This window comes from Nicotiana tabacum, chromosome 17 (genome assembly GCF_000715075.1).
Source record: "Nicotiana tabacum cultivar K326 chromosome 17, ASM71507v2, whole genome shotgun sequence".
In the NCBI taxonomy this organism is placed as follows: Eukaryota; Viridiplantae; Streptophyta; class Magnoliopsida; order Solanales; family Solanaceae; genus Nicotiana; species Nicotiana tabacum.
Genome location: NC_134096.1, coordinates 88,936,748 through 88,952,943, shown reverse-complemented (window position 1 = coordinate 88,952,943; position 16,196 = coordinate 88,936,748). Strand labels below are relative to the sequence as shown.

Here is a 16,196-nt window from a genome sequence, read left to right as displayed (position 1 = left end):
CTTTAGCCTTTCAAACTTCAAAATTTCAATAAATGGTGATAACTCAAGCTAGGGACCTCCAATTTAAATTCCAGGCATACGCCCAAGTTCCAAATCACGATACGAATCTACCGAAACTGTTAAAATACTAATCCGGGTCCGTTTGCTCAAAATGTTGACCGAAGTCAACTCAAATGAGTTTTGAAGCACTATTTCACATTTTAACCAATTTTTTACATAAACACTTTTTAAAAAATTTACGAACAGCGCACGCAAGTCGAGAAAAGCTGAATGGTACTATTTGATTTTTTTAACATAGAAGTAATTATTAAATTTAAAGATGATATATTGGGTCATCACAGGATATGAACAGACTTACACATGAAGAGTTTAAGGATTTTTCTATAAATATTTTTATGGAAAAGATATGTGAAGTACTGAATTGATAAAAACATAATATCCTAGAAACATTAGATTTGTATAACTTTAACTAATTTGTCATTAGTATTCTCAAAAATCAATTTCTTGTTTGTTACTTTATCCGGTCCATAATAAGTGACCTTTAGCCCTTTTATTTTGGTCCAAAATAAATGTTCTTTTACATAATCAAGAAAGAATTAATTTTATTTAAAGAGTTACCGCTCTCCATGTTCTTGAGAAAGTTTTTCAGCTTCGTTAAACATGCCACGTGGATTGGCCAGGGTTTTCTTCGGCTAATGAGACCTCGATCCCGAAGCCTTCGAAGTATCTTTTTGATAGGTGCCTCTATTTGTACGGGGACTTATAAGGCTCCTATATCTGTATATAGAGAGGTCATGATATGGAGGGAGGATTTCTACGCACAACATCGTGGTTAGGGCATTCCTCCTTCTTTTTTCAAAATTTGCCCTTATTTACACATCCCAATGTGTCAAGGTAATAATTAATTAAGGGTAATTTAGTGAATACATCTTTTTTTTGTAGGAGTTCGTATTTTCTTAAAGGGTGTGACAAAGGCTAAAAAATCACTTATTCGTATTTTCTCCGTTCACTTTTACTTGGTTTTTGACTTTTTACGCCACTTAAGAAACAATGATTGACATGATAATTTTACCACAATAACCCTATTAATTGATTTTCAATAATTGAACCCATATTCCCAAATAACTTCTGAAGAAAAAAAATACTCCAAATAACAAGAGAATAAAAGATGACTTTATTGGGGCAACTCATCCTAAGACGTATCCTCCCGCACCATTAAGAAGCCAATGGTAAATTTGCTCCAAATTAGAAAGGTCCATACATTATAAGAAGAGTATTGTCGAAGGAAGCACTGTATTTGGGAGACATCGAGGGAAATGACCCTAAGACAGCTGTCAATGCAGACGTGGTCAAAAAATATTATGTTTGACCCTTTTTTCACAACTTTAACATGCTCCGATTGGGATGACGAAGGCTTTCTTTCTCGCTACCCAAACACTATCAACCCTTTGCAAAACCGTTGAGCCGGTCCCCTTTCTTGATTACCCTCTTTGGAATCTAGAAGTTATTATTTAAAAAGAAATTGATGAAAAAAGAAAGAAAAAAAAAAGAAAGACAAAGGAGAATAAAAAAAAAGTTTTTTGAACTACGTTTGACTTGATTCCGGAATGATACGTAGGCAGCCTCTCTCTGGGATTCAGTCACACCAAAATAAAAATTCATATTCCCCCAAAAAAGTTAAAATTGGAAAAATGTTACAATGGTTCGGCGATGGTCTCGCCTGAGAGGTTCCAAAGTTTTAATTCAATCCAAATCCTTTTTACCCAAATCCTTTTCAAGTCCTTCTGATCAATCAACGAGAATGTTCAAGAATTGGAGGATACAGTCACTTGGATCAGATGCCACCAAAATTAAAGTAATAAAATGAGAGAGTCTTATTGGTGAAAACCCTCACGGGCACCATATGGCGATGACGAGCAGAGAAAATGAAAATAGGAGTCTTGTTAGTGAAAACCCGCAAATGGCACTATAAGGCGATGGTGAGAAGAGAAATGAGAGAGATTAACTGGTAAAAACCCGCAAAGGGCACTACTGATCAAAAAGATGATCTTCACAGCCATTGGTATTGACAGTCCTAGGCATTGTTTATCGGTTTCAAGGCAAAAGTTGTGATGAATTTCTAAGAATCGGTCGGTTTACACATATCAAGCATCCAGTCCAAAAGGCATGTCATGTTCATTGAGGTCCGCATGTACTCCAGATAAGTCTTTCTTTCCTTCTCCCGAAAGGGATACCTCTTTTCTAAATTCATTGTCCACTCCATTGTTTGTTTTTCTTTGAATCCCTTTCGATCTAACTCTGTTCCAAAACTAAGGCAAAGAAGGGATAGCAAAACTGGTTTACAGGGCTTTCGTTTGATACAAGCTAATATTCAAGAGGTACCCAGACTCGGTAGGGGCATCAAGTTGACCCCGACTGGCCATGGCAGCCGATGCATCAAAATCAAAAACTCTTGTAAGGATGAAATCAAATTGAAAGTGCCTACAAGGGCAAAATGAAGTTGAAAAGGTTAAGTCCCAGGTGGCTAACCATTTTGGCAAAGTTTGAAAAGCCAAAGGTTCTCCAATGCTCCGAAATTGAAAGTGTTGAGAAAAAAAGTCGAAAGTGAAATGCCACAAAGTCAAAATAAAGTTGAAAAAGTTACGTCCCACGCGGCTAGCCGTGGTATTCAGGAAATCATCATAAAAAAAGATGGGCACAAAGCCAAGCTGCCAAAGACATCAAGGCTACAAATTGACCATCACTTTTTAAAACTCACAATTTTTTTTTGTTTGCAGCATGAACAAAGCAGTGCAAAATGTCCATTCCTAAAGAACGAATGTCACCAAAGGTAAGTTTCGCAAAATCTCTATTTTCTTTTATTTTCAGCATGCATGTCACCATTAGTGGATTTTTGTGTTTAGCTAAGGATAATAATGAAGAGTTCTTTGTGAATTTCAATATTGAGCATTGAAAAGCTACAATTGACCATTATTTATTTTAAAAATGTTGGTCAATGAATTAAGGGTAAAACAAAGAAAACAAATTGTGTGCTCTTTCTCTTTCTCTTGATATGCGTAAAGTGACAGGTAAAAATAAAAATTTATTTTTAGTATACCTGCCAAGTAAAAGTGAACGGAGGGAGTAAAATTTTGAGCGGATAATTAGACAAATTTATAGTAATAAACATAATTGAAGGGATTGATTATGCAGGAAAGTTCACCAAAGAGGTAAAAAGTACAAAATTACCAAATTGGAGGACTCAAACGAAAAATATTTTTTAACTTCCGGTAGCCGGAGCAAGTCCATGACCATTACCAACTAAAAGCTTTGATCTTTGCTGTTAGCGCAAGCACAAAAAACTTGGAAGGAAAATCGAGTCCATGATTGATCCAGCTGAATAGCTACAAGATGGACAGTAGGAACGTCGTCGTTTGCGACAACGGCACCGGGGTATTGTCTTTGCTCTTTCACATTGCCTTTTTATTTGGTGTAGTAGAGTTCTAATTCATCTGAAGATCGCGCATTTGTCAAACGAAACTGAATTTTTATCCAAGGCTTTAATAGAAGAAATTTTGCAATATTTTCTTAGTAGATTAGGGAAAATGCAAATAAACTTGGTGACTCTCTACGTGTGCATATATACTTCTGAAAAAGCAGCTAAGGACGCCTACAGGAACTGAAATGTCTCACTTATCTGTGCCTGAGATGCTTAAACCAGGATCCGTTAACTAGAGTTAATTTCTTATTTTGTGAAGGTTAAACTATCGATGTGTGATATCAATAAAAGTTCCTTTGATTTTCTTGTAAATTCAGTTTAATCAACTACGCTTCAGTCCCATACTAGTTGGTTGTGCTACAATCCCACACTAGGGGTGTGTGCTACATGAGTCCTCTATATTGAGATGCATTTCATCCCAACACAATAAAGTATACTTTTGATTTATCAGAAAATGAGAAAGAAACTTTGGTTTATGTCTGGCATGATCAAATGCATTAATTCATTGAACTTGGACTTATGTGGTGTTCTCAACGAAATTATTTTTTGTTTGTGAAGCTACTTTCGGTTTTATTTCCTTTTTGGAACTATCATTCTTGAAAACCAAATCTCTGTCAGTCAGTTCCTTCACAAGATGCAAGCTTTGACTTAAATGTGTAGTTTACGGAAACCATCATCCTATCTAATCAAGCATCCTTTCCTAGGGGAACCTGCTTCTCTGATTTATGAAGTGAAAGAGAACTTATACCGAGCTTTTGCTGAAGCATAAGATGCTTCTAGCTATTGCCTTTGCCTTTTTTTTTTAGCATTTTCTTTGGGGCTGGTGGTGGTGCTAGGAGATCGAATACATTTATTAAACTATTTTGATGTCTAAATGCAGTATGTCAAGTGTGGCTTTGCGGGTGAGAATTTTCCCACATCTGTATTCCCTTGTGTTGTGGGGAGGCCAATGCTAAGATATGAAGAATCTCTTATGGAACAAGACTTGAAGGTAAACGTCTCTCTTTATCCTTACTCTAAAACGGATAATGTGAAAGAGTTCACTTGCATTTATAGACAACTAGGAAGTTCTTCTTGGAGAAAGAAAATCTAGGCTTCAGCAGTTCCATGCTAAACTAGATGATATAACTACTTCTTGTGAAATGAAGGTTTACTCTTATTTTTGTTCCCAGAACACCTCAGGGATTGTTAGAATAATGCTTATATTGTATATTCCTGGATTCTTTATTTATTCGTCTGTCTTGCAACCAGGACGTTGGAAATCTTCTCGTCATATTTTTTCTTTCTTATATCCTTCTCTTATATGCTCTGCATTTTCACTATTGAGCTCTGTAACTCGACTCACAGACTTCTTGATGAATACGTAACTCTTTTACACTGTTTCTCTAGGATACTATTGTGGGAGATGATTGCTTGAAGTTGCGGCATCAGTTGGATATATCATATCCTGTCAACAATGGAATTGTGCAAAACTGGGATGATATGGGGCATGTGTGGGATCATGCATTTTTCAACGAACTGAAGGTAGCTTTCTCTACTGTTAACTTCCCTGTGAAGATCATTTATTGGTTTAACTTTTGCTTGCTATTTTTTTTTTTTTTTTTTACAATACTTGGCGTATGGCTAGTTCATGATTAACTGAAAAAACTTTCATTTCATTCTGCTGTTGAAGGTAGATCCGACCGAATGCAAAATTCTGCTGACAGATCCACCTCTCAATCCATCGAAAAATCGTGAAAAGATGGTTTGTATTCATGCTTTTCTTTTTCACAGAATACATTCCCTTTTTGTATTGCCTCAAAGATTTTTAAATAATACTCAGAATATACTTGAATTATAGGTAGAAACTATGTTTGAGAAGTACAACTTTGCTGGGGTCTTCATCCAAATTCAAGCTGTTCTAACACTGTATGCTCAAGGTACCATTATACATTTGGTGAAAAGTTTGATATATGAGTTCTTGGGCATAAATCATGTTTTTGGTTATTGTGAAAAGGACCACTATGAGTCCAGATATTGCAATTTTTGTCGAGTAAATACTTATTTTTGTTACAAGAATGGGTTTAATTAGATAGTTAGCTTTAATTTGGGTTATATGTGATGGATCTGCTCATCATTGCTGTTCTAAAATATATGCAGGTTTGTTGACTGGGCTAGTCATAGACTCTGGTGATGGAGTTACGCATGTTGTAAGTTTTTCCATTAGCATAGCTGCTTTACGATCTATGGCGGTCTTGGTTCCGTATTGATTTTGCCAAATATGAGCTGTTTTTCTGCATCAGAGGAGTCCATTTGGGTTTCCCCGACTAAATAAGATTGCTGCTTGCAGCTTCTGGTCAATGTGGTCATAAACACAGCGTCACCTATTTGTTAGTTTGATAGCACATAGTTGTATTTGCCATGAACTGTGAGATACTTTTCTTCCGTATGTTATCAGAAAGTTCTTTGATGCAGGTTCCTGTTGTTGATGGATACTCATTCCCTCACCTCACAAAAAGAATGAATGTTGCAGGGCGCCATATAACATCTTATCTGGTTGATTTGCTACTTCGAAGAGGGTAATTGCCAACACATTTGAAATAAGCTGTGGTAATTCATGCTATATTTGATTAGTTTACACCATTACTGGAGTTCTGATGGCCAGTCAATTTTTGAAGGTATGCAATGAATAAGAGTGCTGATTTTGAGACCGTCAGGGATATTAAAGAAAAGCTGTGCTACATTAGGTGAAATAACTTGTGTCATAATTTAATTCCTTTACGACTTCTTCTGGCGAGTAATGGTATTTGCTGTACTGCAGTTACGATTACAAGAGAGAATATCAGTTGGGGCTTGAGACTACTATTCTTGTTAAGAATTATACTGTGAGTAGGCTCCATCCATAATAAGCTCTTAATTCTTGGATATAAAAATCTTCATGTTTCCATAAGAAACTTAGCCATTCAGTGACCCATTGTTTAGGTTTTTATTTTTTCAGCTTCCAGATGGGAGGGTACTTAAAGTTGGCACAGAAAGGTTCCAGGCACCTGAGGCTCTTTTTACTCCAGTAAGCATGCATTCCCATTTGTTTTCCTCTTTCAAAATCCATGAACATACCTTTTCATAAACATGCACGGGCTTTGCTGGTTCCCCATAGTGGGGAAGAGTAAATGCAATTCGCGTTTTCCCCCAAAGAAAGCTAATCCTGTATAATGCCGGATGCTATGTGGCACTTGTTACCTAATCAGTGACCATCTTTTATCTTGACAACTTTTTAAATTGATGGATCTTCTGTTATTGTAAAACTAGTTTGGCCTTTCAACCTTCCAACAGGAAAGCAAACAATAGAGTATCATCTTCAAATCAATTTGTTTCAAATAAAGTGTTAATGAAGTCCTTAAGACAAACTGAAGCAACATTGCAACTGCATGGTTTAATATGTTATTCCATGCTTCTCCGGAATTCTAATTGATGGGCTGATGTATGTGGAAGGAAGCTAAATATTATTTTCATTATCCATTTTAGGATCTTATTGATGTTGAAGGTGATGGCATGGCTGACATGGTATTTCGTTGCATCCAGGAGATGGATATTGATAACAGGATGATGGTACTTCAAATTTGAATTTTGCTGTATTCCTTGCCCGTAGTGTTGTTGTTTGCCTTCCATCTTATTGTTAATATAATAATCATTACTTTGAAACTTTTTGCAGCTCTACCAACATATTGTTTTGAGTGGCGGAAGTACTATGTATCCTGGCTTACCTAGTCGGTAACTTGCTCAAATACTCTTTCTTATGACAGAGCTTTGAGAACTTAGCTGCCGAGTAATGCAATTGTGCATGACTGATTCTAAATGCTACATTATCATCACACTTTTCTAGGAACTTTTAACTAGTGTGAATGCTTTCTTTGAATTTATGAACCGTAGTATATCCTTGAATTTTCTCTGAGACTAATGTTTGATCAATCTCTCTGGCAGAGATTTTGAACTATGTAACTGTTTTGTTGTATGACTTTGATAACTCTCTTGATGTGCGGTATCAAAATTTGCTCAGTCCTCCCCTGCCGTAGAAAGAATTTATCTCTCTTTGTGATTTATTGCCTTAAACTCTACTTTTGCTATTATGATAGCCCTATGTTTCCTGTGCGAATAAAAGGAATGAACTCTTTCTTGCCGCACCTCCACCCAGACTCTCTCTCTCTCTCTCTCTCTCTTATTTAAATAACACTTCTATTTCCTTCTTTCAAACACTGACAGCCTTGAGAAAGAAATTTTGGACCGCTATCTTGATGTTGTTTTGAAGGGGAACAAAGATGGTTTGAAGGTACAGTTGCCTCTTTTTTGTTAATTTTGCCATTTCTTGAGATTTTTAGCTTATGGATCAGGCTTATGCGACAAAGTAGCTTTTATTCGAATTGTCTGACCTACAAACCTAATTTGATTATTTGGAACCAATTAGTGTTGAATAAAATGGCATTTGATATCTAATCATGGAAATCATTTTCCCCTTGGTAAAAGCCATAGGGGAAAAGCTTTCATCAAACCAAAGGGGCAAAAAAAGAAAAAACAGAGTCGGTTGGAGTGGGGGCGAGGGGTGGGGAGAAGTAGTTGAAGTAAATACCTTGATCACATTGGTACCTTGACGGTTTCTGGTATAAAGTCAAGTCAGTCAAAAGATGGAGATATGAAAGTAGTTGGAGCAGGACGAGTAGGGTTTAGCATATCTAGGAACTTTGATTACATTGGCCACAAGCATATTCTCTCTTTCATGTGTTGCTTGGTTTTCGTTGAAATTTTCTATCTTTATTTTTTATTTTATGTCTTTTCCGCAACAGAAATTGCGTTTACGAATAGAAGATCCACCAAGAAGAAAGCATATGGTGTATCTTGGAGGTGCGGTTCTGGCAGGAATTATGAAGGTATATGCTATCTCCTTCCATCTCTCTAGCCCCATCTCTGTTCCTTCCATTACAATGCATATAAACAAGTATTTAATTTAAGAGAGGAAATTAAAATTAGAAAAGAAAGTAAGTTGGTTGCCTGGGATACAGCCTTTTTCAATCTGTACTCTTTCCCATACATTCAAGATTTGAGTATCCATCTTCAATTGATTTCGGGATCGGAAATGTTGGATTGTACTATTTTGATGTGCCACATTCTTGGCAATCATCAACTTCAGCCGCAAGGAACAACAACAACAACCAAGTGGATTCCCACAAGTGGGGTTTGGGGAAGGTAGGATGTACGCAGCCTTACTCCTACCCTGGAAGGGCAGAGAGGCTATTTCCGATAGACCATCAGCTAAAGAAAAGATGAAAGAAGCACTAACAGCAAGTAATAACAAAAAAACCGAAACCAAGCCGCAAGGAAAATGCATATTTTTGCATTTGGCCCCAATCCATCTCTTTTTTATTACACATTTCGTGCAATTGATGAAATCATCTGTGTATGAAAGATATTCCGGTGGCTGAATGCTACTGAATAATCCACTCATTACAGCAGGTTAAGAAATTTTTATGTGGTAGCTAAAATGTTTTTACTGTATAGTTGCTGAAATGACGATGAAAGAGCATATCATTTGGCAAAAAGTAAACGAGGTTATATGTTTATTGAGTCCAAACAAATCATTGTGGCTGATGTATTTCATGTCTGTAAACGATTCATGCTATCCTTCTATTCTAGTCAGGATCCTTGTTCATCTTGAAATCATCTGTAGAATGGCATTCGTCTCTCTTTGAGCATTATAGTTTTTTCCTCGTTATGTCAAAAAAGAAAATAGTTTCACTGAGTCACTATGCACCCTAACTGAAGAGCATTCAATTGAAAGAAACATTATGATGTGAAAGGAAATATTGAATTATCGAGTAATTTCTGCAGGATGCCCCTGAGTTTTGGATCAATAGACAAGATTATTTAGAAGAGGGAGTTGCTTGCTTAAGCAAGTGTGGCCAGGCGTGATTTTTACATGTCCATCACTTGTTTAAGCTTTTGCTATCTTTACAAAGAAAAGCTTGGAATTTACAGATCAAGGCATGCTGAAAATTGGTTGACGTATCATGGTCGCAATGACTGGCATTCAATGAAGAAGCTCTTATACTGTATTTACCTCCAAAATTCTCTAAAGTTAACCGGAAAAATGTCATATTTGAATTTTTTTTTACTGCATCTGCAGTTTATCTGAGTTGAGCGGGGGATTCTTTAAGGCTTAAATTTGTACAGTCGATATTGAAATAAAAGATTGCTAATTGGAACCACTTTTGATTCCCTGCTGACCCCTTTTGTGTGAAGTTCATTAAATGTGAGCAGAAACATAAGCAGCTCATCGTGTAATCTGGTGTGGTCAGAAGAGATTGTGAGCTAATTCTCTAATGTGCTGCAGGTTGAGGTACATTTGTTGTTTGTGGATCTGTTCTTGTTAACTTCCTTTCCAGATATTCACTTTATATTCCTTGTTGTAGCATAGGGAGAAGGGCACTAGTTGTGTTTCGAACACTTATTAAGTCAATCTTAAATTTGTAATGGAATGGCTGAAGATCTGTTGGTTACATTACTTAAAGATATTAGATGGAATATAAATTGGAAAGTTGTAATGGTGTAGAATGACAAACATTTATCTTACTGGCAGCTCACACCTGTGCTCTGCTGTTCGAATATCAGGTTAGAGAGTTGTAATTCGACTAAAAGATAAAATGAGATTCTCATGTCCAAAGAGGAACACGACACAAAGATAAACCTTCTTTCTTTCTTGTCCATCAAAGAGAAAACAGATTGATTAACCAGCTAACAACAGCAAGACTTATTGCCTGTTTCTAATACATTTCCTTGTATTCACATGCATAGTGTGATGCAAGAATTTGATTACCAGAAATTGAGGACGAGGCACAAGGCACATGATTACTGAAAATATAAGGGAGACAAATGAATTATACATATTATTCCCTATAAACGGGAAATTGGAAAGTGAAAGACGAGGAGAAGACATATATGGAACAATTACAAAGGAATCCATCCAAGTGAAATTCAGTTGTTGGGGCTCCTAATTCCCACAAAGAGCAACATTTCTCTTAGAAGGTCTGAAATTCAGAGCAGTGAGACTATAGATGCACATATTTGCTTGTTTTGATTTGATGGTAATTTCATCAGTAGTGGTTCTTGTAGAGCCAGGTACATTACAGGAAGAAGATGAAGTTCCAATAAGGCTAGCTCTGCAGGAATTGCCAATTGCTTTCTCTGCAGCACACTCTATTCCATCCACAGATGGTATCTCCAACCTGTAAACACCATATCTGTTGGTAGTTCTGTTGACTGACACTGATACCAGCTCTGCTGTCCTTGCTGACATTGCTTTGAAGGTGCAGTCTATCTTAACTTCTACACCTGTTCATTGTTTATTCCAATATCAATGGCATTAACCGATTAATCAACCAATTTTTAGTAACCTGTCCAAGTTTAAATGTGTTCGGGTTATGACCCGTTTGTTGAGTTGATCCAACAGGTTGAACCCCCCGGTTGACCCATCAACTTATTGGATCAAAACGGGTTAAAATAGATGCAATCCAAACCCAAACATACAAAATCACAAGTATCAAATTTGGAGATCGGGAATTATTATAATTAGACGAACTTAACTTAATAAAAATACATTAGCTTTCAAGTTTCTTTTTTCAAAAGCAAAATAAAAAAATGGAGGTTAATTCATGCTGGATGGGTTGGGTTGTGACCCGTTTTTTGACCCATCTTGATCCAAACGGGTTGAGACATGACTACTTAGTGTTTTGACCAGTCCAATTATAACCCAACCAATCGTTTGACACCTCTAACCAAAGGATTATTTTAGGTAGCAGTATGCAGAATGAAGTAGTTAAGACAGAAGAAAAAATGTTATGGATTTGTGAATATACAAGAATTCCCCCAAAATCTTGTATGGAAGACTGTAGTACCTGGCATGAAGTAGCTGTGCCTGGAGAAGGAATTATTGGAGCAAATATCACAGTAAACCAAACCCATGACAGTGATCTGGGGATTAGCCACTTTTGCTGCTGATGAAGCCTCAACATCCAAAGGAAATGGTAAACACAACCACAAGAAGCAGCATGAAATCACCAAGAGGAAAACTGTAGTAGTTGTAGTCATGGCAAAAGCGCAGACTTACCTGAGACTTTAAAAGTTAAAACTCTGATAGCAACAGATAAAACTACTTATATGTGAATAGCTATCCCCTCCTAGCTCTAAGCTAGTAAATCGAGCAGCTAGCCTATTTTATAATAAGTTAAGAAAACACACACACAAAAAAAGACTAGCTAATATTATTGAAAATTTCTATAATAAAAAAAGATTTGAGAGTGGGTGTATGGATAATGAATACCAACGACAGAAATGAAAAAGAGATCAAAGTTAGAAAGAGGGAGACAAGGATCGGACCTTATTGTATGCACTATGCAGCAGTTACTAGCTAGTCAGAATTCACAAACAAACAAAGCATGTGAACTTTTTTTGGAAGTTTGTAAGGGTGGATGTGTTGGAAAGAGAGTATAGTACGTAAGAAGTAGACAATATGCATATATAGAGGAATAAATAGGTCCCCCACCTTTCATTTTCTTGAATTATGTTTGGAATTTATGATGGTCTTGCTTCTTAACGTGATATAAATTAACAAGCTGCTAGCTGCTTCTTGAACTTCTTGCTAGTTGCTACTGTCTATTTATTATCTCAACTACTTTTCTTTCTCTGTTATTAATCGTCTGGGCTGAGTGAAGGATTGTTTCTACTGAGAATCATGCGATCATAGATGAAAGAATTAAGCCAAGCATAACTTCACATTTATTGTAAGTAACTTGTAAGTTTGACTTCTCATTCTTTATTTCTTTGTAGATGTATTCATTGTTGTAGAGAAATGCATTCATGGCACTTACATTTTTCTTACTTGCTTTTCCATCAATTATAGAAACTGCCTTCAGTCAGTTGGTTATGTCTAAACAATGACGAACCAATGAAAATACAAGCAGCCGAAACATTTTCAATATTGCAATGAGACCATCACCTTTATTTTAACCACTAGTTAATTGGCCTGCGCTTCGCGCAATAAATCATATTTTGTATGGGATAAGTTTTGTTGATATGGATAAAATAAAAGATGTATAATACCCAAACTAAAAACTAAAATATAATGTGAGGCATACATATAAAAAAATTAAAAACCAAAGTCATAGGAACAAATAAATATGAAAAATTAATTCAAATATAAGCATAATTTACCTTTTGTAGATTTATAATCCCAACGTTCTTAAAGGACCATCCTCGACATAGAGGAAGAGAAGTTAACACCCAATTTATAATAAAGTATGTACTCAACATAAGTCCTAGCATTGTTCATAGATACTATTAAGTGTTAATCCCTCTGTCTTATTTTATTTGAATTTTCTTATTAATTTGTTTAAAAAATATTGGCACATACCTATATTGAGCACAATTAGTTGTTCGCAACTTGAATTTTGTTATTGCAAACTAAGAATCAACTTTGATCTTTTAATTTTTTACACTCAATTATCTCGCTCGTATTCTAACCGTTCTTTTACTGTTTTCTTATTTTTAACTTTTGTGCTCACACTTCTTGCTTGCACGCAACTAAAATAGATTACCTTTATTTATAGGTGGTGACAGAAGCATCTAAAGTAAGATATTGGAATCATGCCTTCCACTTATTTATATAATTGCTCTTTCAAGAATTATTTAGTTCCCACTCTAGAACTCTCATTAATGTAGCGTTCTTCTTTTAACGCTTGTTCTTGGATGTTAAGTTGGTGATAACCCCTCTTGGCTTCCATTCCTATATAATTGTTGTGCATAACTAAAAATTTTATTGTATAAAATGTTACTTAATTAGTAACTTTATTCAGAGACTTGGAGATTCTTAAAATAAGGTAAACAAAAAAAAAGATCAAAATTGAGGAAAAAAAATAGTTTTTTGTGGTCCTATAAAAATGCTAAGTCATCACATGGTCCATCCTATTGATTTTTTTCCTCCTACAAGGAATACTTAATGATTTTAATAGGGAATTTTCAAACTTCTCAAAGCAAAATGGGCACGGGAACTGAAATTAGGACTCTTGAAAATTTTCGAAACACAATTGAAAATTTTAATAATAAACCAATTATTTGCGACTCATTTGTGTTTAGTTTGAAAAACAACTCCTCATAAACGAATAGAAGGCAAAAAAGACTATGTTAATACGCAAGAAATTATAGGAGAAAAAGAGCGTATAAATTATTTAAACATCTTATAATTAAATACACAATTATAAAGTAAGGGGAAAGATCAAAAGTATATATATACAAGTCATACCGGCGATAACCACATATTTAAAATAGTTGGTATGTTCATGCTTTAAGTTGAAGTGTATAAATACTGTAAGACATGTGAATATTGAGATATTGCTTTCACAATCCAAGAAAACGCTTCCACCAAAAAATATAGTATATATAATTGAGAAAGAAAAGAAACATCCTAAAATGATTAGACAACAATGAGTACAGAACTAAAAATGAACAAATTATCTTTCAATGTTAAGTCAGATGCATGATCAAGTAATGTGTTTATCACATCACCCATTTATAATAAGAAAAGACTAAAAGTTCAAAAATGGGTATAACGCAAAGACTTGAATACAATGAGTCATTAATTTTACCATCATATCGTCGTAGTCTTTTACATCCTATTTAGATTCTACCATAACTGAGAAAACCTCACAGACAAATAGAGGCAGAGGCTCTGCAACCAAATAACAAAAAACAAAAAAGAAAGAATCAGATAGGCTTAAAGTTCTATTCATAGAAGAAACTAAACAATATAAATATCAAAAGTGAGTCACTGGAAACTGAATAGAAATTACACGTTCACTATCTTTATACAAATCTTTGATAAATGTATGATTGAATATCAAACGGGGAAGAGCTATAACTTCCATTCCTTAATAACTGAAACGTTACATTTTGGAAACATGAAACCTTTTGGAAACTGTCTTCTCCTTTAACTGAGTAATTAAAAGTTAATGAGGAAAAAACCAAAATAAAGAGGAAAAATAAGAAAAAAACAAAATAATTGACAAAAAAGATAATTGAGTTTCTTGGGCATATAGAATACCACATCAGCTTATCAATTCCCAACTTTATAGATATATATAGATGTTCAAGGTATCAAGCTAGTTGTAAGACCGCTTATTGGGTTAGTTACAACTAAGGTTGTAAAATGAAGTCGTTGGGTCGAGTTTGGTGAAACCCATCTACAGATTACTTGGGTTGACATTGGCTGAGTTAACTGGGCTAAATAGTGAGTCATGGCGAAACCCGCCTAACTCGAGGTTTTTGTATCTATACCCGGTTTTGGGGTTACAATTGAACCTATACCCACTTCGCAAAAACGTTTGCAAGTGTACCCACTTTACGATCAACTTCAGACTTATCGGGTTTGAAGTTAAAAAAAATTAGTTTGAAGTGAAAAAATTGCACTTCAAATGCACTTAAGGCCAAATAGGCCTGAAGTGCAACCAATGGTTTCATGAATTTAAACCTAATAAGTCTGAAGTGAAAAATTGCACTTCAGATGTCCTTAAGGCCAATAAGCATGAAGCAGGGGCGGCTCAAGGGCATTTGAGGCCTAAGGCCAAAGTCAAATGTGAGGCCTAAGTATTTAAATTTTTTTAAAAAATTTAAATGATATGTATGGAGTAAAATTAATGAAATATCAAATACCAAATAAAAATAATACTAGAAAGATATTACTCGATTGCTGATTCACAAAGTTTGAAGAATGAAGACCTTGAGTCCAAAATAACTAGTTGTTGCTTGTCTACTTCAAAATTACTACATATTATTTTTTTAAATACCTATAAAATATATATTATTTCTAAAAAAATGGAGCCCCTCAAAATTGGGGGTCTAAGGCACATGCCTTACCCACCATACTGTTAGAGCCGGCCTTGGCCTGAAGTGCAACAAACGTTTTCATTCACTTAAGGCCAATAAGTATGAAGTAAAAATTTGCACTTCAGATGCACTTAAAGCCAAATAGATATGAAATGTAACCAATGATTTCATGCACTTAAGGCCAATAAGTTTGAAGTGAAAAATTGCACTTCAGATGCACTTAAGGCCAAAAGGTCTGAAGTGCAACAAACGTTTTGCTACACTTAAGGCCAATAAGTCTGAAGTGAAAAATTGCACTTCAGATGCACTTAAGGCCAAAAGGTATGAAGTGCAACAAACGTTTTGCTACACTTAAGGCCAATAAGTCTGAAGTGAAAATTTACACTTCAGATGCACTTAAGGCCAAAAGGTCTAAAGTGCAACGAACGTTTTGCTACACTTAAGGCTAATAAGTCTGAATGAAAAATTGCACTTCAGATGCACTTAAGACCAAAAGGTTTGAAGTGCAACCAATATTTTTATATACTTAAAGTCAAATAGGCTTGAAGTACAAATTTCTCGGAAACAGAAATTTGTTTTTAGAATTATAACTATTCAATTTACGATTTAATACTTAAATCTACTCCAAATGAGCTCAAATTTGAAACATAACCTCTAAATATCATCAGGAACAAATCCCAATCATCAATGTGTCAAAACAACAATAAATCTAATGAACCCATTTTGCAATTAAGAAAAAGAAGAAGAAGAAACCCTAAGCAATAACAAAAAATAAAGCGTCATAACAACTCACCATTGTAAAACATCATAAATT

The 16,196-nt window shown here is 35.2% G+C and overlaps 2 protein-coding genes across 3 annotated transcripts; one reads left to right on the top strand and one right to left on the bottom strand.

Annotated features, from left to right (window-relative positions):
* The first annotated feature begins 3,234 nt into the window (after window positions 1-3,234).
* Window positions 3,235-9,714, top strand: LOC107828041 (actin-related protein 2). 2 transcript variants are annotated; one of them, XR_012701316.1, is made up of 15 exons: window positions 3,235-3,432; window positions 4,359-4,469; window positions 4,868-5,002; window positions 5,151-5,222; window positions 5,319-5,397; window positions 5,618-5,667; window positions 5,933-6,036; window positions 6,136-6,204; window positions 6,279-6,342; window positions 6,456-6,524; window positions 6,983-7,066; window positions 7,170-7,224; window positions 7,718-7,784; window positions 8,296-8,379; window positions 9,338-9,714. XR_012701316.1 is itself a non-coding variant. In XM_075234574.1 (15 exons), the coding sequence occupies exons 1-15, from the start codon at window positions 3,391-3,393 to the stop codon at window positions 9,416-9,418; spliced, it is 1,170 nt and encodes a 389-aa protein (XP_075090675.1). In that variant the 5' UTR covers window positions 3,235-3,390; the 3' UTR covers window positions 9,419-9,714. The 2 variants fall into 2 exon arrangements, 1 of the variants encoding a protein (XP_075090675.1); XM_075234574.1 differs by having other exon boundaries at window positions 7,170-7,228.
* A 468-nt stretch (window positions 9,715-10,182) lies between these two features.
* On the bottom strand, window positions 10,183-12,018 carry LOC107828040 (uncharacterized). The gene is made up of 3 exons (XM_016655287.2): window positions 11,882-12,018; window positions 11,401-11,612; window positions 10,183-10,837 (listed from the first exon to the last, which is right to left on the bottom strand). Exons 2-3 carry the CDS (start codon window positions 11,591-11,593, stop codon window positions 10,497-10,499), a joined length of 534 nt encoding a protein of 177 aa, XP_016510773.1. The 5' UTR covers window positions 11,594-11,612; window positions 11,882-12,018; the 3' UTR covers window positions 10,183-10,496.
* Window positions 12,019-16,196: the final 4,178 nt, after the last annotated feature.

Excerpts from the sequence above, each read along its gene's own strand:
- LOC107828040 (XM_016655287.2), bottom strand. The coding sequence starts at position 11,593 with ATGACTACAACTACTACAGTTTTCCTCTTGGTGATTTCATGCTGCTTC. Across the intron at positions 10,838-11,400 it reads GCACAGCTACTTCATGCCAG|GTGTAGAAGTTAAGATAGAC; the intron begins GTACTACAGTCT and ends AACAATGAACAG.
- LOC107828041 (XM_075234574.1), top strand. The coding sequence starts at position 3,391 with ATGGACAGTAGGAACGTCGTCGTTTGCGACAACGGCACCGGG. Across the intron at positions 5,003-5,150 it reads CATTTTTCAACGAACTGAAG|GTAGATCCGACCGAATGCAA; the intron begins GTAGCTTTCTCT and ends CTGCTGTTGAAG. Across the intron at positions 5,668-5,932 it reads GTGATGGAGTTACGCATGTT|GTTCCTGTTGTTGATGGATA; the intron begins GTAAGTTTTTCC and ends TCTTTGATGCAG.